Source organism: Poeciliopsis prolifica, unplaced genomic scaffold (assembly GCF_027474105.1).
Source record: "Poeciliopsis prolifica strain line A6 unplaced genomic scaffold, Auburn_PproV2 SCAFFOLD002, whole genome shotgun sequence".
NCBI classification, from domain to species: domain Eukaryota; kingdom Metazoa; phylum Chordata; class Actinopteri; order Cyprinodontiformes; family Poeciliidae; genus Poeciliopsis; species Poeciliopsis prolifica.
The window spans coordinates 14,576,435-14,598,089 of record NW_026562377.1 but is presented as its reverse complement, the minus strand read 5'-3'; the positions used below and the strand labels follow the sequence as shown (position 1 = coordinate 14,598,089).

General features: G+C 37.6%; 1 protein-coding gene across 4 annotated transcripts; it reads right to left on the bottom strand.

Moving 5' to 3' along the window:
* Positions 1 to 113: 113 nt before the first annotated feature.
* On the bottom strand, positions 114 to 21,522 carry zfr2 (zinc finger RNA binding protein 2). 4 transcript variants are annotated; one of them, XM_055050240.1, is made up of 19 exons: positions 21,229 to 21,522; positions 17,071 to 17,317; positions 16,728 to 16,848; positions 16,263 to 16,496; positions 15,384 to 15,709; positions 15,027 to 15,215; positions 14,643 to 14,883; positions 14,232 to 14,404; positions 13,232 to 13,351; positions 11,665 to 11,810; positions 11,186 to 11,321; positions 10,198 to 10,400; positions 9,341 to 9,509; positions 7,763 to 7,937; positions 4,102 to 4,193; positions 3,539 to 3,634; positions 3,263 to 3,374; positions 3,040 to 3,137; positions 114 to 1,644 (listed from the first exon to the last, which is right to left on the bottom strand). In XM_055050240.1, the coding sequence occupies exons 1-19, from the start codon at positions 21,471 to 21,473 to the stop codon at positions 1,480 to 1,482; spliced, it is 3,288 nt and encodes a 1,095-aa protein (XP_054906215.1). In that variant the 5' UTR covers positions 21,474 to 21,522; the 3' UTR covers positions 114 to 1,479. The 4 variants fall into 4 exon arrangements, with proteins under 4 accessions (XP_054906215.1, XP_054906224.1, XP_054906232.1 ...); XM_055050249.1 differs by having other exon boundaries at positions 16,728 to 16,845; XM_055050257.1 differs by having other exon boundaries at positions 17,086 to 17,317.
* Positions 21,523 to 21,655: the final 133 nt, after the last annotated feature.

The following is a 21,655-nucleotide window of genomic DNA, read 5'->3' as shown; positions in this document are numbered from 1 at the left end:
CGGCGCAAGAAGTGACGCACTCTGCAACTTCTGCGCCTCTGCATTGAACGCAACAGTTTTCCTCCTTCATTTAATCTCCCCTGTCCAGAAATAAGGAAAACAGGAGACAGAAGGTCTGAAGAGTGTTTTTATTACCTCCTCTTAATTTTACGCATCACTACAAATACATTCAAATAATAGGACTGCGACGTTCACACTTTCCGTTTAAACGATACAAAAACAGACTGCGACGTCCTTTGTAAATAAAATAAGCAGGACTCATATATGAGGTTCATGTAAATAAACACCAAACTAAAACATGTCAAGTAACTTTCTCTCATATCGTTTTCATGTTGTGCAACCGTCCCTTCGTCTACTACCAACCGAGACAACACTGTCCACGCAAAACAACTTATGAATGTTCCCCTTAATCAGTCTTTTGTAACACACGCGACGCAGGCACAAGGAAGAAAGTCAAGGGACTGTAACCTTTTGATCCGTACAGCAGATTTTCAGTCTTATTTGTCTGACTAAAGATCCTCCCCTCCCCTAAACCTTCTTTGGAAGAAAAACAGGATTTCTAGGCATAATATCTAAAAAGATAGAACTATGGCTGCATACATTGTCATATCTTAAGTGCTTCGTTTCCTCTGAATAAAACTGTGCAAGGAAAGACCTCCGTTTGCAGAGACAAACATATTTTCAAGTGAGCCCCTAAAGACAAAACCTCAGAGGTTAGTTCCTGTCTATGTAGGTTTCATAAGTTAGATTAGCTTTGACTTGTTTTGTAGGTTTCATAAAGGGGGTTGAGCTCAACCCTGAAGTCTTGTCAGATGTTTCTAAAACCAGAGGAGCTTTAACTGGTGCAAAAGTAACCTGAATATTTATACACCTTTTATTCGCTGTTTTATATCTGTAGGCACCGTAAATCATCACAGTATTGTATGTGGCTCTTACTCCTCCAACATTGCAAAGCTTTCCTATATTTCATAATGAAGTATTTTAAAGCAGCAAAGTTAATTCAGAGACCAGAAGTGAGAGTGAGCTGGCCTGAAGAACAGCAGAGGTAAGCACTAGAAATAAAACTTGAGGTGAAGGTGTCTTAGTGTACTTGAGACTTTCAGGAGACAGGAAATAAAAGTGGTGATTGCTTAAGATAAAAAAAACAGAGGGTTCGGTTTGATAGTGTGACACGAAACCGAGTTGGAATGATGCATCTTTAACATGATGATTATTATTATTATTATTATTATTAAATAAACTGAAATAAACGCAGCTTCAAAACAAACTGCATTAAATCTGGTCTTCAACCATCAGCCCAAAACCTTCTCCAAATACATAATTCCTCTTGATTTAACGGTAGACATGTAACATGTAGAGTCATAGGTTATATTTATACGTGTACATCTGTAGGTTAAAGTTTTTTCTGAGATAAAAAAAAAAAAAGTGACATTCTACCAGTCTCTAAACTAGCAAACACCTCTGCTGTGGGGGCAGAGGTCAAGCTTCTTCCTTTTTGTCTTTTTTGCCCTCTCCCTCTCCGTCCCCCGTGTCGCTGACATCCCGTCGGCGTTTGCGGTTGCGTGCGTTGGCCTTAGACGCTGGAAGCGACTCCATGCCCAAAACCTTGTGGATCTGACGGAAAGCAAGAAGCCGCAAAGCATGCTGGGACCAAAACAAAAAACAAAAAGCACAAAAGGTCAGAATGTGGAGATTAATGGGCCGCATCAAACACTTTGTAGCATTCAGTTCAATTACAGTGACTTTCAAAACCATTCACACCCCATGGGGTTAAAAATAACCCGCATTAGAACCAAAAACTTCAATAGATGTTTGAGACTTTACAGGACATAACAAAATAGTGCATCTACATAGAGTGGAAGGAAAATGATGCATGGTATTCAACATGTATGCAGAAAAAAACCCTGAAATCTGTGATATGCATTTATGTTTAGCCCCCTCCATTTGATGCCTCTAAATAAAATCCAACCAACCATCTTTAGAAGTCCAAATTAGTACATTACATTAAGGAGTCCATCTGTGAAGATGAAGGAACACAGCAGACAGTTTAAAGTATCTTAAGAACATCCTAAACTGTAAACATCTCTCAGTGTTGTTCTGCAAATGAAACTAACATTCGTAAACATGGCTGTCAACCAGTAGAAGGAGCTTACAGCGGCACAACCTAAACATTGAAAGTTTTTAGATTGTTCTTCATTTAATGAATGTGTGTTTGCAGACATTGTGCCTTAATATGTTTAGATTTTTATGAATATGAACAATACTTAAGTATTTTAAAATCATTGGGGAACATCCCCCATTGGATGGGGGATGTACAAACCTACCTGCTGATTTGTAGGATAACTTATTTATTTATGTACAATAATTTAGATTATTAATATACATTTTCTTAAGTGGTTAGGGCACCAAAACTCTAGAGGAGCTGCAGAGATCCAGAGTTCAGGCTGGAGAATCTGTCGACAGAACAACTATTAGTGACGTACTCTAAAAATCACCGTTATGAGGTGGCTTTTCGTCAGCGAGGAGAAGAAAGCTGGTCAGAGTTGATGAAAAAAAAAAATCACTGTCAAATTTCCCAATGACTTAAGACCAGAGCGCATGACTTTCAGTAGATCAATAACTAAATAATGCTATGTATATTGTTGGTTTAGAATTAATCTCAATCCAGACCTAAATCCACTGAATAAATCTGTTAAAAACTGTTTTGTCAAAAAGGTAGAGACAAAATAAATAAATAAATCAACCTGCAGATGTGAAAAGCTGTTAGAGAAATAGCCAAAAACATTTGTATTGCAAAGAATTAACTCAAAAGGCTGAATACAAAATACACATCACACGCTTCACATTTTGTTCGTAAAAATAATCTATATATTGTTTCCTTCCATTTTACAATTATTAATTACTTAATTTGTGTCATCCTGTTGCACAAAATCCCATTGAACTGCACTGAAATTTGGCGTTTTTAAAATGGCAAACAGCATGAAAAATTGGCATGACATAAATGCTTCCGCAGGGTGCTGAAAAGCTGCAGGCAAGTACCTGTGTGCTGGCAGTTATATCCTCCCGGGCTTGAAGCTTCATGCTCTCCAACACATCTGTTGGCTCCTTTTCACAGGGATCCATTAGGCCTGGGCCATCTGAGAGAGATCGGTAACCAACAGAACCACTTTGCAGTCAAGCTCAGTTGTGTTTGCTGCATCACTGTGGAGCAGCAACAGTTCTAATAATAAAGTTATTTATTATGGTTGTGCTAATTTGTGACCTGGAAGCAGGATGCCAGTGGAGATGCACTCCAGGACCCGGCGCATGGCCTCCCCGGGGCTGAGCGGCCCTGAAGCGCTGCTGATCACCTTCTCCACCAGCAGCTCCATCGCCTGACAGGAGAAAGGTGAACAAACTCCAGTTTATGTTTGCACAGTCCTTCTAAAACCACCAAATCTGAACCTTTTCATGTTGGTTGAAATCTCCACAGCTATTATTCCTGCAATGATGATATTCATTTTATTTTATAGCTACCAGAGAACTGAACAGCACTTACCCAGCTGGGCAGCTTCCCCCAGGTAGGAACACGCTGACATAAATCTCTCAGCACCCGAATGACGATCACACAGGACTGCAATCCATTTGCACGAGCCTTTAGAGAAAAAAAAAAAAGAGAAAGCCTTGTCAAAAGGGAGCATTTATTTCTGAGAATATGAACTTCTGTTGCGTCAACACTACAATGTAAGCACACAGAATATTACATACATTTTATTTACTTTGAACAAATTGAATAAAAAAAAAGAATGCATATGCAAATGTACATACATGTAGACGTACACAAGAATACAATGTTTTCAACACAAGAATCAGCCATTTGCATACATAGCCTTGACAATAAGATATACAGCATTCGATCTTACATAGAAAACAAATTTATCCTGTATTTGAACCATCTAATATTATAACATATATTCTACTGTTTATATATATCCTTCATCTTTCATATAACAATTGCACTGTAACACGTATCTGTATCATGGAAACATTTCTTACAGTATATATAAGAATAAAAGAGCATATTTGTAACATTAACAAAAGGATTTTCCCTCTAGACTTTACCTGAAACCATTTGGCATGTCGGAGCGAAGCCAGGTTCTCCAAACATTTCTTCCTGTTTAAAACATCAGGAGGATCCTTCTCTGACATGACATCTGTTCAAAATAAAAAGCAGTTTTACTCGACATCTTGCAATCTTCACATGATGTTACTACATTTGGTCGAGAATAGGAATATCTCTCATAGTTCATGCAAGTATAATAATAATAAAAAACAAACATAAGATTCAGCAGTCAGACAATCTCTTTTAGTCAGCATTCAAGAGGATACAAAACAGGAATTAATAAAAGGAGAAACAAAACCAGTCTGGAAGACAGTTTCTGAATAAGACAAGTAGTAAGAAAAAAAATACAAATGAGTATTCAGGAATGAATACAGAAACAAGAAATCCCACATTTAGAGAAAAGAGGCCATGTTTGAGTCCAATCTCCACCTTTTATACAAGTACAGTTAGGGTTGGTCTGTCAAAAATAGACACAACTTATGAAACCAAATACATTTCCTTCAAAAGTTTGTTGATGTCCACCAGCTTGAAAACCAAAGCAAACCGTGTTATTAATTGTATTATTTGTGACATTCAATGGTGGTAAATAAAACTGTCTCTGACAAAAAAAAAAAAGAAGAAAAAAATGAGACATAAAAGACAGTTTCTATTTTCCTACATGAGCATTGATCAGCCATAAGTTTTAAAACAAATACAGTTACTCAGAGCAACCAGGATTATTTAAAAGTGAAGACAAACTTTTGCTAAAAAAGCTTTGGTCTTGACATTCATGTAGCACTTAGCCACTTTTCTCTCTACCACAACATAGTGTGAAACTGCATCAATTAAACTATAAAGACCAAAAGGTTACTGGTCCTGCTCTGTATTTTCCCCACCCAAACGATTCAAAGGATCAGCTGCTTTCCTGGTGCAGGGCTCCTGCAGGGAAGCCCCAGAGTTTTGTTTTAAAGGCTGGAAGGAACATAAACAATGACAGCAGTTTGCTTTGTGGCCGATCAGTGCATTTCCTTCTGCTTTCTCTTTTACCCTGAGATCAAGATATTAAATTTTTGTAGTTCTTACAAAGAACAATAAAAATTGAGCCATTACTCTCCCAAATTTGAACCTGCATCTACTTGCTCCTCAAATAGAAACATGATAATTTATGTAAAATGCCTCCAAGCTGTTGAAACAGATGTCATTTTTCATTCTGAGACTTCTTGTTTTCATTTATCTTCCCAACTGCAAACTATAGAATTACAAAAATCTACTTTGAAACAACAAATGTGAACATGATCTCTCTAGAAAACAAAACTCAAACATGTAGAGTCTGTCGAGCAACTTTCTGCAAACATATTCTAACACATCAAAGTAAACTAGATAAAAATAAGACAGATGAAAAATACGAGTGTAATAATCAAGTTTGTAAGTACTACAGAAATAATCCAAAACCTGTTAGAGGAAAAACATGATGAAACAGTCTACACTGTCAATGCAGCTGGTCATTTTATTTGTAACAGCAAATGTGGTTAGTGATGTCTTCACTAGTCAGCCATGGGGTTTCCACATTTCCAAATTAATGAGAACTGTAGAAATTAGTTGCCCTACATGGAAAAACAAAAAACAATGTCTGTTTTGAAGTCTATGCTATAATACCACTTAGAATCAAAAATCTATATTCATTCTAATTTTCAAAAGTTTGATTTAGGAGCGGTTAAAATGCTCTGATGTCAGTGAACATGAAAATTTCATTATTCTTAAAAAAAAAAGCCCTAAAAACGGGTCAACTTGATTTATTAACATTTCTTCTTAGTGGTATGTGCATCAGTGTCGTATTCACGTGACTTTGGCCTGATGGGGTCTGCTGACACAGAATGAAAGCACTGATCAACAAACCCAAATAAAATACAAGACCGACTTGAAAACATCCAAACCATGTTTTCAAAAATGATTTCAAAAATAATAATAGTAATAATGACAGTAAAGAACACAATATAGTGAAATAATTACAGTTACTAAAGCAGAAAAAGCAGTGATTGCATCACAATGATTCTGGTCTTTTTCTCTTCACTGTTAATGGGAACAATCATAATGTTATGGTTTATTTAAGATCCTCTAATGGGATGTGAGATCATATTCCAGAGAAAGCAGCACATCCTCTGACTGCCAGAACAGTGTCTCCTGCCTACACATTATTTTTTCAGCTCTTTATTGGTTTCTAACGTGTTATTTTTGTTTGTTTACAAGGCAGAGTTTTCCATTTTGAAAGTCTTGGAGTGGAAACTAAAAGAGAGCGGATACTTTTTTCCACTTAAAGCTGGATTTCTAAGTGGCTAGATGCAGGTATGTCAAGCAGCCAACTGCAGGCCAGCGCACCCAGTCAGGTGTGCAGCTGATTAAATAGCTAATCAGTTTTTTCCAGACTCTCAATATATAAAAAACACAACACAAACTTATATGTTGTGTAATTATCACATTTGTTGTACATAATTTAAAAAAAACTGTGACTGAGGTAAAATTAATTTGTGACTTTTTTATAACTGTTAATCGCCTACAATCCTTCTTATGAGTACAGTGGACCACCGCCTATTTGTACTTCAGTATTTGCAAATTTACACTAAATATAATAAGGTATATTTAGTGTTTGAACTATGAAAATAGGCAGTTATAGAGGGGCTCTTAAGTGTTCATAGATTTTAGCCATTTGTGGAATATCGGGGCTCCGCTGTATATGAAGCAGCTGATTTTAGACAGAGCGACAGTGTTCGCTTGATTTCATTATATGCCCATGTATCAAAACAGACGTTTAACACATCTATTCAATTTCCATTTGTTGTTGAATACAACAATTTATTGACATTTAAGCAGCAAAAGAAAAATATTTACTGTTCTATTTCACATTGTTTAGCGTCAATCGTATGGCATGCTTTAGGTTGTAGAGTAGTATTTTGAAATATATACACATCGTTAACGAGAAGTTGTGGTAGGAAAGCAGACTCAACCAAAATGAGCACAACAAGTCTTATCAGTGTTTGTTTTGGTGTCCACCCATCTGCCTCTTCAAAAAGATGTAAGCCTAAAGGGAAACTGTCAGAACAATAAAGTCGCTTTCAATTATTAAAATCAGATCATTGTGGTGCAGGTAAAGAAAACTCCAGTACCTCAACAAAGATAATGCCTCAAGATGATGCAGGAATGACAGTCTTACCATTTACTTCAAAGTAAATCTTCGACATATGAATGATGGTGTTTATAAACAGAAAGTCTACTGGAAAGATATTCATCCCTGGGCATTATCAGAACAATGACTGTCGTCTAAGATAAGCTTCTGGAGATTCTGCATGAGCATGCGTTCATAAAATAAAGACACACCCTGTTGGCACAGAAAGGTCGGAGAGCCCGGCTTTTGATTCCCATTAGAAAATAAATGATCGACTAGTGTAGCTGCAAAAAAATGGGCAGATAAAAAAGTGGGACAAATAAAAAGGTGATTAAATTGTTAAAGGTTAAAAGAAATCTTAAATTTGGGCTTTGTAAAAATCCCAACATTACTTAATTCTGTGGATTACATTTAAATCCCTAGACGGTGGAGTAAGAGGGAAAATATGGGTATATTAGGTGTATTACAGATGTGTACCATACATTTGATTGCTTGGTACTGAAAGCTTTGGCTTCTCTAACCTTTCTCAGCCGCTTTTCCTTCTGCCTGCTTGTCCTTCTCAGCAGCAGTGTCCTCCCTCATCAGCGGCGAGGTGAGAGAAATGGTCACCTGCATTTTGGGTTCCTGGCTTGAACATATCACGATGTTCGCCTCGTCGGGATGAGCCTGCACCTCATACTGATCTTCAGAAAATGTCTGCCGGTTAAAAGGACACTTGGATTACTCACTACAGAGGAGGAAGGGTGTAGGGGTAAAAATAGCCTTGTTTGGTTAAGTTATGAGGCAATACTGCTGTGTATGTAGCCTCTGTTAAAAGCCATTGGGATTGAGTCTCCTCATTAAGAAATATAAGGGTCACTGTGAGTGATTTCTCTGATGGGTCATAAAAAATGTATTTAAAGATGTAAAATTTAGAAAATAAACTGGGAGGGTAATACAACAAGTCTCATCTCACTCTGTAGGATTCAGGTGTCATAACCAGGCAGTAAATCTAAAGATCAGTGGAAAGCTCCTTTAACAAAACATTCATACTGCCACAGCAGGAGGGAAAATAGTCAGTATCACATGATAATGTTGTATAAAGTTGTCTTATAGCCTCACACGGACAAACACATTTGGGTTAAATATAACAAGACAGTTGTGGAAGTATTTCTCCCAAAGCTCGAGTCCCCAGATGATGTCACATGAAGAGAGTCTAGACTAAAAGCAATGAACTGACAACAGGCCAAGTTTCACTTTAAGGTTTTGCAGTACGATACTATTCTAGCGGATACAAATTAAAATATGGAAACAGAATTAAAGCCAGGAACCAACCAAGACTTTCCTTGAAGGTTTTTATGTTTTGTTATTACAATTCACCAACAAAAGCCAATCTTCTCTAGAGTTTCTCACAGTTTTGCACATCAACAGATTCCAATTTATGCCGGTTTTTCTTTGCAAAACACCAGATTGGAAGGAGGTCCTCTGAAAGCTCAATCTTCAAGCTTTGACACAACTTCTCAATTGGATTTTGGTCTGAACTTTGATGAGGCCATAATAAAATTAATGTGCTTTGCTCTAAATTATTAAATTGCAGCTATAAATATAATATGGAAAACAGGAAATAAGGAAAAAGCACTGTAAATGTCCGCTGTATTGAGGTAAGGTTTTGACAGACTGAACTTTTAGGTAATATTTCAAAGGCAAGAACCTTTTTTTTTGAGGATAAAGTGTTTTTATTTATGTCTGAGCCAACTTGAAAAATTGACTTTAGTACTTTTCCTAAGGTACTACATACAGCAATAATATTTGTGAAGTCAAATTTTAAAGATGCTTTTCCTCTCTCACGGCACAAACATCAGCAGAGGAAGCCTCTGGTTCAAATTTTACCCATTTCACAACTACCTCGCTTTCAGCCAGGTCCGTAAATGACAAGAAATAATGTTGCTTCCTCTTTAGGTAATGACACAACTTTAAAACTGCCTTTGAATAATATCCTTCTTGTTCCTTTCTTAGTCTCTCAAGATCATATAAAAGAGGAAGTACCTCACCCAAACAGCCCAGAAAATACATATTTGGAATATGAAACCTATCTTAAAACTGATTAACTGAGCACTTACTGACAGTTCCTTTGGCAGCTGCTGGGCGATGCTCTTCAGTAATGACACGGTGGGTTTCTTAGCCGTTAGTAGTATGAGCTCCACATTCCTGTCTCCTCGAAGCAGCAGGCCTTTGGCTAGGATCCCCACTCTCATCACACCTTTTAATAGCCGGGCCGGGTTCTCAGCACTGACAGAAAAAATGGCACATAAAGGTTCAAGGCTCAACTTGAAATATATTTCCAAAGGTCCACAGACTCAAAATAGGGCACTAAAATTAAAGAAGCAAATTAAATATTTGCTTATTAGACTTTTAAATATGACGTACTGACTTTATTTTATGAATGGCGATGTGAACTCTTCAGTTATAGCAATCATGACTTGGGCTATATCTTCTTTAACCACAGGTATTCGTGAAAACTGTGCACCCACAGGAAGTGGGTCTACATACTGTGACCTCTCCACTCTCAGTTCACTTCTACTAGTGCCACACAATAGGCAATAGCCAGCCACACAGAGTAATGTTACCTCTGCTCTACTAAAAGTAGATGAACATCTTGTAACGTCTTGATGTAAAACATGTCTAAAAGCAAATAGGACTTATCGCAATTTAGAAAATCTTTTCTTGCTTTTGAACAAGCAAGAAAATAGTCACATGACTATTTGTCAAAAAGGTTAAAATCTAAAATCAAAGTTGTTTGGCATATCCAAACAACTTTAGGATTTAAATTATTTTTTTCTAGGTTTAATTTTAACATTTTGATATCTGATGCAGCACATTCCAGGGTTGTGATATAAAAGTTTAAGAACGTCTATATTAGAAAATCTGCGGTGACTTTAGACATTGTCATTTTACTCAAAACACTGCGATAACTTGCCTAGTAACCTCTCCTCCAGCAACAGTAGAGGGGATTTCTGGTTCCTCCTTGTCAAGCAGAGAGTCTGACACCAGTTTCAGAGCTCTTTCAGAATGAGAGACGATCCTCTGAACAGCCTGAAGTTCCTCTTCCACCGGGTAAATAGTCGAATGCTTGGCCATGATGTGACGATCATCAGCAGAGTCAGGGCGCCGGACACAATTCTTAAAGTAGAGACATACTCATGGTCAATGCTAATATTCTTTAAATCGCCCATTAACAAACAACTCCTTGCTGTCCCAAAGTGCTGTACATGCAGTAAAATCAAATCGCATTAGAGTGAAATAAACATGGCACATTGATATTAGTAAAATGTGCACAAATATATATATTTTAGGAGCAGCACCAAAAAAACTAAATATTCTCTTATTTTAAGTTAGAAGCCGGGTCCTCTGGTAGTAAATTAAACAGTGAATCTCAGTGGTCTGACTGGAGCAGGATGGTGCTACATTAATTATGCTCATGTCATCTCTTTCAAGACAACGGGCAAGTTGGTGCATTTTGCATGTTTTATTATCCAACACAGCTATTTTACATACATTTCCAACAGTGGGTAAAAGTTTGAGTTTAGCAGGCCACTGAAAACATGTTTTATTCATGGTAATATTTTCAGTTTTGTCTTTATTTAGGCTTAGGATTTATTTCCATTTATGTTTTTTTTTTTCTTTTTGCTTTTAGGACAATGTGGAGAAGCAATTTTTTTTATTTTCAGAATGAGGCAGATTTGAAATTTTTTCACAAGAGAATGAAAAGTAATAATATCTTGCTTACAAAAGACTAAATAAAAAAAAGATGAAACACACAAACAGGGTCCAGTATAGAACCCTGAGGGATGCCATAATGCCATACTGATAAGGCAGCATTACCCTCAGAGTCAGCAGGTCGAAGTAGATACATTTTTCTTTACAGCGATCCACCATACACACCAAATGAAGAACAAGATGCTCACCAGCAGAGGGGGCACTGGCAGGCCTGGGCGACTCATTAGAGGTGGAGGAGGTGGAGGAGGCATCCTGCGCCTCTGCTCCCCCCAGTACATCTGCTCCTCCTCCATCCTTCTCCAGTACATGTCCTCCTCATACCGTCTGTATGAAAGAGGGACAATTTACACATGTCAATAAACTTTAAAAAAATATTCTGTGTTGCAAAATATTTTGTTCTGAACTATTCTCTAGAAAACTAGTAAAAAAAATGTTTTGATAAACAAGAAAAACCATGTGAGTGAGAGGCATCACAAGCAGTCTATTCATGTGAGTCTTACTGTCAAGTGGTCAACTTCACTCACTTCCCTTTTACTGCTGTTACCAACGTGGATTCAAGTTACTCATTCTGGCTTTTTTAGTCACTTCTGTAGTAACAATAATATCTTTTAAAACTGACGTCAAAATGGGAAGAAGTTCAGGCCTGTGACAAAGAGTCAAGCCTGACCTCATCTCCATGTGCCAGCGCTGCTCATCCTCTCTCTGTCTCTTCAGCACGGCCTTCTGCTTCTGCTTCTTCAGCTTGCTCTCTTGAAGCTTTCTGGCCCGATTGCTCGGCTTGATCTCCACGGGCAGCTCTGGGTTCACTTTTTTCTGCACAAAAACAGAAGTTGGCAGAACAAATGAAAAACAAAAGTTGTCAGAGCAAACGAAGATAGATACAGGTTTTTCTATTGCCAAGGCTCATATTTAAATTTACAGACTACAACTGTTATATTATATTAATAATGTTTATGTTGCATTGTCCCCAAGACTTCTTCCTTATTTCTTCTTTAATCTGACTTGAGAATTAAGTTGCTTTCTTTCATTTGAAAAGTGCAGAAGAAGGTTGGAGCAACAGCTTTTCATTCCCTCTGCTTTATTTGGTGGTGGTGGAGACGTTTCAGGATGATTACCATTATTTTTCACATTAAAATTTAACATCTTTGCCACATTAGAATAATTTTTTTTCTCCTTCAGTTTATTATGAAATTTGAGTACAAAAACCTGACATAGTTACATATTTTTAAATGTTCATCTCAATAAATCTTGAAACTGTTCTGAGGCTGGCTAAGCCAAGATCAAGAATCTTGGGTCCAGTTTACAATACAGAAGTGAAATGTACTCGAGGCCAAAAAAGCTCTAAAATGTGCCTTTGAAAACTGTGTAAAATGTCTGTAAATTTGACATTTTCTTCTCCAGGTTATTAATATTCTTACACACTCTTGTTCATGTTTTTAACAACACAAGCAGTGTCACAGTTGAATCGGCTTTGATAATTAAGAAGAGCTTAGAGCTAAAGATTAACGTCAGTTACATCAAACCGTATAAACAATAAAGTCTTTATTAATTTAACTCTAGTGCTGTTATCGTAGTATTAGAAATGTTTCCTAACTTTAGCGGAAGCTTAGTTTGAAAATAAATTGGCAAAACATGAACGCACAATCAAGACTAACTGCCAAGATCTGAACAACAAAATTGTGTCTCACTTCTAAGTTGTACCTTATATAATAATGTATCAGAGTGAATGTGAAACAGGAAGCTTTTAAAATAGATGTTTTTAAAACATCTATTTTTTAAGGTTAACGGGTACTGTCAGGTTGATTCCACTTAAGCATCCTGCAAAAAAACAAAAACCTGCAGAAACCACCTTGAACTAAGAACCACAGTGGGCATAACACTTTACTTATTATGCCCAAGTAACAAGTAAAGTGGGCAACTTAAAGAGGAAGTAGATACACAAGCAGTTCAAGAGATTTAAATTATGACTTGATCACAGATAGCACGAGACTAAACCAAATCATGCAAACATCCAGGCATTTTGTGGGCACCCACCAATCATCTACAACTCTGAGGAAACTTGTGTAACATAAGTTAAAAGTATTTCTTAAATTTATTTCTTTCAACTCAGTTAAACTATCTGAACACTGTTTTTCACCAATAAATGTATACTTTCAGTTACAGCATTGTAGAACAGATGTATCTGAAATGGTCAATCAAGCAGGAAGCAGATTAACCACTTTACAAGGTCTTACTTTGTATTGCAGCCTGTGCCTTCGTCCCTTTAGGTGCATGTCTTTAGCATTGGGGTCATTGAAGCTGCACTCACAGAGTTTACAGTGAAATCGAATCACCTTTCCATCCTCGTTGCGTACCTGAAAGCACAAGACTCCAGTGAACAACGTAAATAAATCATATTTTAATTATTTAGTTCAAAGCATATTTCAAAAACTATTTGGCCTTAAGAGGTGTTAATGATTTAAAAGAAAAAGAACAGCAGGGTGGGTGGGCACATAATAAACTACACCAAATTTTAGTTTGAAAACAAAGCACTTTGTAAAACAACAAGAGCCTGAAGTATTTATTATAGTTGAGATCATCAAGGCATTATTCATGTGCAGCTCTGTCACAGCATTGCAACACATTCCTTCTTATCTTTTTCACCCAATATGCATCATCATAAAGTGAAGGTCAAAACTGGTAAAGACATTCATAATAAAATGTTGTACTTTACGTGAAGCTACATGTTGTTACATTTTTAGAAACCATCAGAGGGTTGTTTTTTCCACTTGTGATGAAGTTGATACCCACAAGGGGCTAAAAATATATATATGACTGATTCTGCAAACATTCTGCAAAGTAATCTTACATATAAGGATTACTTTGAATAAATATCTGCCATCTTCACTAACACAGAAACTCAAGAAAAACCCTCTAAAATCCTCACCATTTTTTTCAAATATAATTTCAAAATGTAATGACAAGTCTTGTCTATTGTTTATATTTCTCTATAATATAAAATTTTGTAATGCAGATTTACTTGAAAAGTGGATGCAAGACTTCTTCGATACACATATTTACAAGGGATTCCAGTAATGTGGAGAACAGCTTCATTTAGTATGTAAGCTCAATTAGATCAAACATTTTACTTCATTATTTCACAATGAGACATCAGCAATGGTTGTCAAAACCACCAGGAGTCAAATATAACATAGTGCTCTTATGGGGACATGATCAGTAATATTTTCCTTTTACCTCCTCCACATAGTCATGTCCCACAGGCTGGATGTCTCCCTGGCCTCCAGCCTGGTCAGATCGCTCATCTTCAGTCTGTGGCTCCATCTTCTGGACTGACAGCTGAACTGGCTCCTCCTTAGTCACCACAGTCATCACGGGTGCTGCTGCAGGAGAGCTGGCCGGCTTGTTGGCTGTGAACAAAGGCCAATATTTTAAAGAGCTCAATGAAAGACACTGTATGACTACAAATTATATTAATAATGACAAAGTGGGTGGGCTCATTATTCACAAACTCTCGTCTATCTGCAATACTAAAGCAAACAATTTTGAAAACCTGTGAAAATGATGTACAAAAAGGCAGAACTATGCAACGGTGTGTAATGTTGAGATAAACTGTCTTACATTATCATTGATTTAAATCAAACTTACAAGTGAAAGTTATTTTGGTGGGAGCTGGTTTCTTGATTGGAGGGGCTGTTTTAGCCGTGGTGGTCACAGCCAACTGTTTGGGTGCTACAACCGGGGTTGAAACGGTCGAAACCGAGGCAGACACGGAGGTTGATGCTGCAAGTTTCCCACTTGTAGAGTTTGTTGTAACTGGGGCAGAATTCACCAACACTGGTTCAGTGGAAGGAATAGGCTTGCCAAGCTTGGTATGAAGTTTTACCACCTTTGCATGAATGACAAAAAAACAGAGGAATATTTGAAAATGTAAATTTGAAAGACCTAAAATGACACGAACCACAAGAAGACATATGTCAGCTTCCAGGACCCTCAGAGATCTAACTTGTTAGAAGGTTGCAGATAACTAACCTTCTGGTGTTTGGCACCCCGGATATGAGCGGCATAAGCGTCAACCCCAGTACATGAGACATCGCACAGTTCACAACGTAACTGGGTCTGGACTCCTCTGGGTCCATTGGTGGTCCCGGTCTGCCCCCCTGACTTCAGGGCTGCTTCCTTTTTTTTATGTTTCTGACCCTCATTGTGTTCCCGGTACGTCTAAACGTGGAAAAAAAAAAGAAGAGAAAAAAATCATATAAAAAGCTGTCATAATTGTATTCTAGCTTTCTAGCTATAGTGCTGCAGCAATCTGCAGCACTATAAAACAGTTAAAATCTCAAACATTTCACTACAAAACTGATTTTTACATATTTCATCTCTGCTTACCTGAGGGCCTGCACAGCTGATCTTGCAAATGTCACAGTAATGAAGCTGAGACTGCTTAGGGGGCCCTTTGGGCCTTTGCAGCTTGTTCTGATGGAAGGCCGGCTTTTTGTAGGAGTTGACGGTCGGAGTCGTCACCATGTTGCTCCCTGAGGTACTCCAAGAGGAACTTGTCAGCTGTTTTGGTGGTGGCTGAATGGAGGGCTGGGGTTGTTGCGGCTGTTGCAGCGGAGGCTGGGGTTGGGACAGAGTTTGCTGAGCTGGCTGGTAATAGGAGGGGGTGGATGTAGAGGTGTAGCCAATAGAGTCGTAACTGGAATAGCTGATGCCTAAGGGGGAGAGGATAAGGAAGACACTGAGGACTTATGAAGAAATGAAAGCAAGCAGAATGTGGGTCATCATAAACAATTAGCTGTTACAAAAAGGAAAACAAAACAAGATGTCCTTCAATTTCAGCAGCAGACAGCTTTAAGATATCTACAACAAACATGTAGTAGCTTCCTCTTTTAACTTTTGATGAGTTTGTATTTGAGTGGGTTTTGAAGAATATCAACTATAAGAATTTTCTTCTTATTCTTAAGGAGGATATATATATTCAGCTATTGGGCAGTCTGTGCAGATTCAGCATCAATTTTCACTGCAGCTGTATTAAATTACAGATGAATTCACTCTTCCTTTTGAACTGACTATATTTCAAGAATAGATGTAGCTCTTTTTATCTTTTTTTGATTCCATTATAAAACCATTAAACAGACTGTAACATTGTAATGGCTTGCTCATTACAATGCATTATTAAATAAATATCGGTTTTTGGAAAATAAAAAAATCTGGATCTTCAGTGCAAAAATTGACAAAAAGAAAATTTCATCTGTTTTCTCTCACCTGAGTAGGAAGGAGCGGAAACGGTGGAGCTGAAGGAGGAGCCCAGTGTGTATGATGAAATGGGTGTTGGAGGCTGTTGGACACTAGTGGACACTGGGTAGATGTTGTAGCTGGTTGACACAGCACAGGAGGGGACCAGAGGTTTGAGAGCAGTCACCTGTCTCTGGGGAAGAGGAGGCTGGCTGTACGCAGTGGAGGGAGCTGGGCTGTAGGCACTCTTCACTCCTACAGAGACTGAAACAAAGCAACAAGATGAAGAAAGAGCCAGTGTGAAAGAAGGGTTGGGTCATGCAGGAAGCCCAATGCCACAGAGTTGCTGATCTCTGAGTTATTGAGAGAAATAAATGAATAAGTAAATAAAAATCTGTTTATTTCATTGTTATAAAATAATCTGACAAAATTAAAAATGTCTGATCAACATTAAAATTTATAAAACATAATATGAGAAAAACAAATGTTTCTTACCTGTCTGGTAATAGTTATCTGTGGCCGTCCTCTGAGCTGACGCTACACTCGTCTGGTAATACTGTTTGTTGTCATAAGTCGTAGCTGCAGCAGGACGCACATAGCTGTAGTTTTCCTGCTGCTGTTAAAAAAAATTACGGAACACTATAAAACCCATACAATTTGTGTCCATCTTTAACGAAACACAAAATATTCAGGATGAAAGTTAAAGCAAATTGTGTTAAAAAGCTTTAAATTACATTATTTGAAACAAAAGAAGTAGAGCTAGTAAATAAAAGAAAATTGTAACATGTAATTCAAAAGAGAACAGCAAAAATGATAATAGAAGCAAAGGGAAACTGACCATGTCTGAGTATACCTGGTACGTCTGTGGGGTGGTGGTGGCCTGTGGAGGATCGGGCTGCCTGTAGGTGTAGTCTGGAGGTGCCTGGTGGCTCTGGTAGGCAGGGTAGGGCGAGGAGGCCACTGGCCTGGCTGCCTGGACCGGAGCTGGGGAGTAGGAGGCCGTCACTGCATGGGCCACTGCTGGAGCCTGTTGGACACTGTAGCTGGCTGTAGAGGGATGGGAGTAAGCCGTGGGAGGTTGGGTACTAAACAAAGAAAGAAAAAAGCCAAAGAACTGGGTCAACTTTAACACCAGCACAATAGTTGGTAATTGGCCAAGAGTGAAGCTTTTTTCACAAAATAAGATCAGATGACATGCTGCTTCTAAATATTGTGTATGCCATTGATCATGTACCAGTACATAATCTCTGATCCTGGTTCAGAATGGGTCACAAATACCACTAAAAAAATTTCAATCAACCACTTCAAAGGTTATCCCTACATTTGAAGGGATCATTTTATAAACTTCCAATAATCTCCATTAGGTTTTTGACAGCTTGACTACACACATGAAAAACAATTAACAGATTCCAACTTTGTAGATATCTCTCAGGCCATTGTCTTTACATTTCATCATAAGTTTGCAATAAGACACAGTAAGGAATACCCCTTTGACATAATACTTTACTATTTGTTTAAAAAAACAACTTAGTAATCAGAAATCTCAATGTTCAGTTATGCGTTTAGTGTCCAGGTGAATCCAACTGTCTTGATCATTTACCTGTTTCACAATGAGATACCAACAAATGTCCTTGTTTCCTTTAGTCAGTCAAAAGACCAGCAGCACATTAAACATATTAAAGTTTATCAATAATGTTCTTATCTAATCCAAACTGATAACTTATCTATAAAACTCATTTTTGTTTTCTTTCATTCCAATGTTAATAACAGTTTTGTGTCCAGCTTCCCCGCAGGCCCTTTTGGCTTCAGCTGATGACTCAAGTCTCTTTCCCAAAACAGTTCTGTAATTCTTTCACAAAGACAAGCCTCAAGCCACAAATCATCTTGCAGCTACCTTGATGGAGCCAGTTTTCCTGTAAAACCTCCAGGCTGTGACAGCTCAGTAAATCTAGACTTTAAAGTCAGACTTTATCAGTGCATCCAGACACATGCAGGAATTTGTTTTGGACCAGGGTGCTTTCATTATATAAACATAACGTGTAGTATTGATTTCATATAAAAACTGTAGCATGGTTCGGGAGTGTAACTTTTTCTGTGGATATGTAAACGGTTATCCCAACTACATGACATCCTACATTTTCTGAAAATGGTTTTCTTAAGTATATATTTGCACAAGAATATAGCCTTGTTACTATAAATTTTTACTTTATTAAAATATCCAGTTAAAAAAAAGCTTCCCATGTGCCCTTGAGGAATGTAATAGGCCTTACAAGTAAACAAAGTTGAATTATAAATTTAGAAAAGACATCTGTGAGGTTGAATATGTGGCCATGTCAACAGGGATGGGCAATATCACATTATGTTATATTACACATATTGTATCATAAATGGTTATCTCTCTAAAATAAAACTAGCAGTATGGACACACAAAAAGAAAAAAAACCCACAATATTTTACTGCTTTAAGCAATTTTGATCAACTTCATCATATGGTTCCAAATTCACAGCATAATTTCTTAGACAGCATGTGTTTCAATAAAAACTGATTAAACTAATTTTAATTCAAATGAATAACTACAGCCATTTATTTGTTTAAACTCCATAAACTAAACACACAATTACCTAAAGTGGTCATTGCTATGGATAACAACAAAGTAAAAAAATAACAATTACTCAACTAACAATATACGGATGAACTAAACCCGTTTGCAATAGGGCAAATATGTTTAGTGTAAACATAAAGTAATAACATTCAAGTTTACATAACAAGTTTCAAGCTCTTCCGGAAAAAACTCTTAAAGAAGGGTGACGACTACAAGAAATGCCTGATAGGCCACATGTATCGTCTGATAAAATTTTACAATGCACCTTTACGGCTGTTATTGAGATCGTCTGTTCCTTCATAAAATATTTTCATTTCACTGCCCGACTGTAAATTATAAACCTAAATCAAAACATAAATCAGTTGTTATTCTTCCACTGTTGGCTCACATATAAAGATCGAATTACAGTTTGAAAATATGATTGAACATTAGTATTATTGTGTAGTGTTTAGCAGGTGTTGTGAGGCCTTTTCGGTAATTTTATTCTTAGAGCAATATTTATGCTTACAGTTTGTATGCATTGATGAGTTTGCATCCAAAAAACTGTGATAAACTCTTACATTTTTATTCTCATATTTGTAATTAAGTATCAGCATAAATATTGATAAAATTCTCAGTTTATTTTTGCTTTATTGTAATATGAATCTGTGCAAAACTGTATCACAATAGCCACCGCCATCTAAAGGCTTGCAATATTGCAACTGCAGACGACTGCCTGGATGGAATATGTGGTAAGATTTTTATACTTCAGTTGTTCTGCATTTACACTTGGCATCCAAATAATTTGCTAAGACATATTTTAATAATAAAGATACTAAAGCTAACAGAGATTGGTGGGGACATGATGATAATGGAAAACAGATAGAGGAATGAGGGAAATGTGTGTTAAACGCAACCATATAATCAGAATGTTCCACAATGATATTCCAATTGCTTGAACTAGAATACACTCATTGAATTAGTCCAGACAACAAGACCACAGACTGTAACTGTGACATGTTTATAGTTTTACCTAAAATGAAAGGTTTTTAGCTTAAAGTAATTTAATTTTACCAACACGTAATCTCTGACTGAAAGTAATATTTCTGCTGCAGAGCGGCACAGCCAGAGTCTTCAAACACCTGGAGCTTAACCAGGTAAGCTTCATAATCAGAACCCCAGTACAAACATGCAAAAAGCTGGTCAGCAATTATGAGGTTTGATTACTGTAAAAATCTTCCCTCCAATTACTGAGCACACATATACTTTCAAAGTACCAGTTTTTATTGAAATGTTTGATACATGTTTAAAGACATTGTTAATCATTTTCACAGAGTTTGTTCTGATACTTTGAGAACTTCTTTGTGGAATCAAAAATGTATTTTAAATGCAAATATGCCAGGGTCATGTATCATTACTGAACAGTACAAATCAAATGACATTTGACCGTACTTTAACATGTTAAGGAAAATACTATTTTACTTATTTACAGCTTTTTTCACAATGAAAAATGAAATGAAACTACTAAAAAAACACACACACACACACACATTCTAAAATAGTATTATGTATTACAGATCTAGGCTACTTTTTCCACCACCTGTAAATTAAAATGTATAGACAAATAAAGCACCCAAAGATTTTTGTTGTTTTTTTAATGTTTTACTGGTATATAATAGGAGTTTAACATACTCTTACATAAATGTATGTAAAGAAACGTCTTGTGTTAAGTTAATCATAGGGTAGTGGAAACTTTAAGGGTGCACAGACAGCTACGAAGCTATTCCTGTTTGCCAAAATGTGTTGGCTGGAATCCAGGCCAGAACAGGAAAACTTCGCAGCACCTTGACCGCAGAATAATTATAATTCAATTTATAAGAATACCTGTCAGGTTTGCAGGAGATTTATTAATGACTCACGTTTACAAAAGTCAGACCTGCCCGGTTGTTTCACTAATTAGCTGGCTGTCTGCCTGCCCACAAGAATCCAACTAATCCTGTACATGCCAAAAACTTTTGACTGCTGAGAGAGCGCGGCGTTACTGGAGCAGCGTGAGCCTCCATAATCCCAAACACCGGCCAAAAACCTTACCTGCCGCCGCAACCAGCTCCATTGTCGAGCCGCACAAAGCCTGCTATACCTGTCTGTCCCTGTTATGTCACATCTCGGCATGAAACAAAACAGCCGGACTGCCTAAAGCTCCTTCACCGCGGAGGATGCCCGCAATGTGGGGTTCATCTAATGTCAAGCCGCGAGTCGGTTAAACCCTGGCCTGCCAGTTCGGTTAGCTAACGTTAGCTAACCGTTACCGAACCAGAGGGTCGATGACGACCCTGTCTCCTCCGACTATCCTCCAGAAACAGGTAACTTCGACTTAACTCGAACGGTGGCGACGACGTATGTGGTGTGAAATACCTGTACTGCGGACTGGCACCATGCGTGAACCCGAAATAGTTGCTTGCAGCCATTTTAGCCGAGCTCCCCGGTACAGTACAGTACCACAGTCTGGGACAAACAGCAGCGAAGCGAAGGTTCTCAGCGTCAAGATAGTTCCCACCGTCCGGGCTCCTGCGAGAACGATGTTCAGATAACACCCAGAAATAGATAAATCTCTGACACATGCACGGCAAGCACAGCGCAGAGGAATAAATACGGATCATTTGAAGAAAAAATAACTAGCAAGTGGGTTTAAAAGATTGTTTTCGACGTTTGAGTGCTCTTCTGCTGGTAATTGAGCAAAGACGGAAGTACTTAGAAGCGCATTTCCCCCAGTGGGTAAAGCTGAACGCAATAAATACGGTTAAATATTTTGGTGTATTATTATTATTATTTATTCATGCAA

Bases quoted from the DNA above. Each gene is read 5' to 3' on its own strand.
- zfr2 (XM_055050240.1), bottom strand. From the start codon at position 21,473: ATGATCCGTATTTATTCCTCTGCGCTGTGCTTGCCGTGCATGTGTCAG. The intron at 13,352-14,231 runs GTAAAAGGAAAA...TTGTGCTTTCAG, and splicing joins GACATGACTATGTGGAGGAG to GTACGCAACGAGGATGGAAA. The intron at 10,401-11,185 runs GTGAGCATCTTG...CTCTACTTTAAG, and splicing joins TGCCAGTGCCCCCTCTGCTG to AATTGTGTCCGGCGCCCTGA.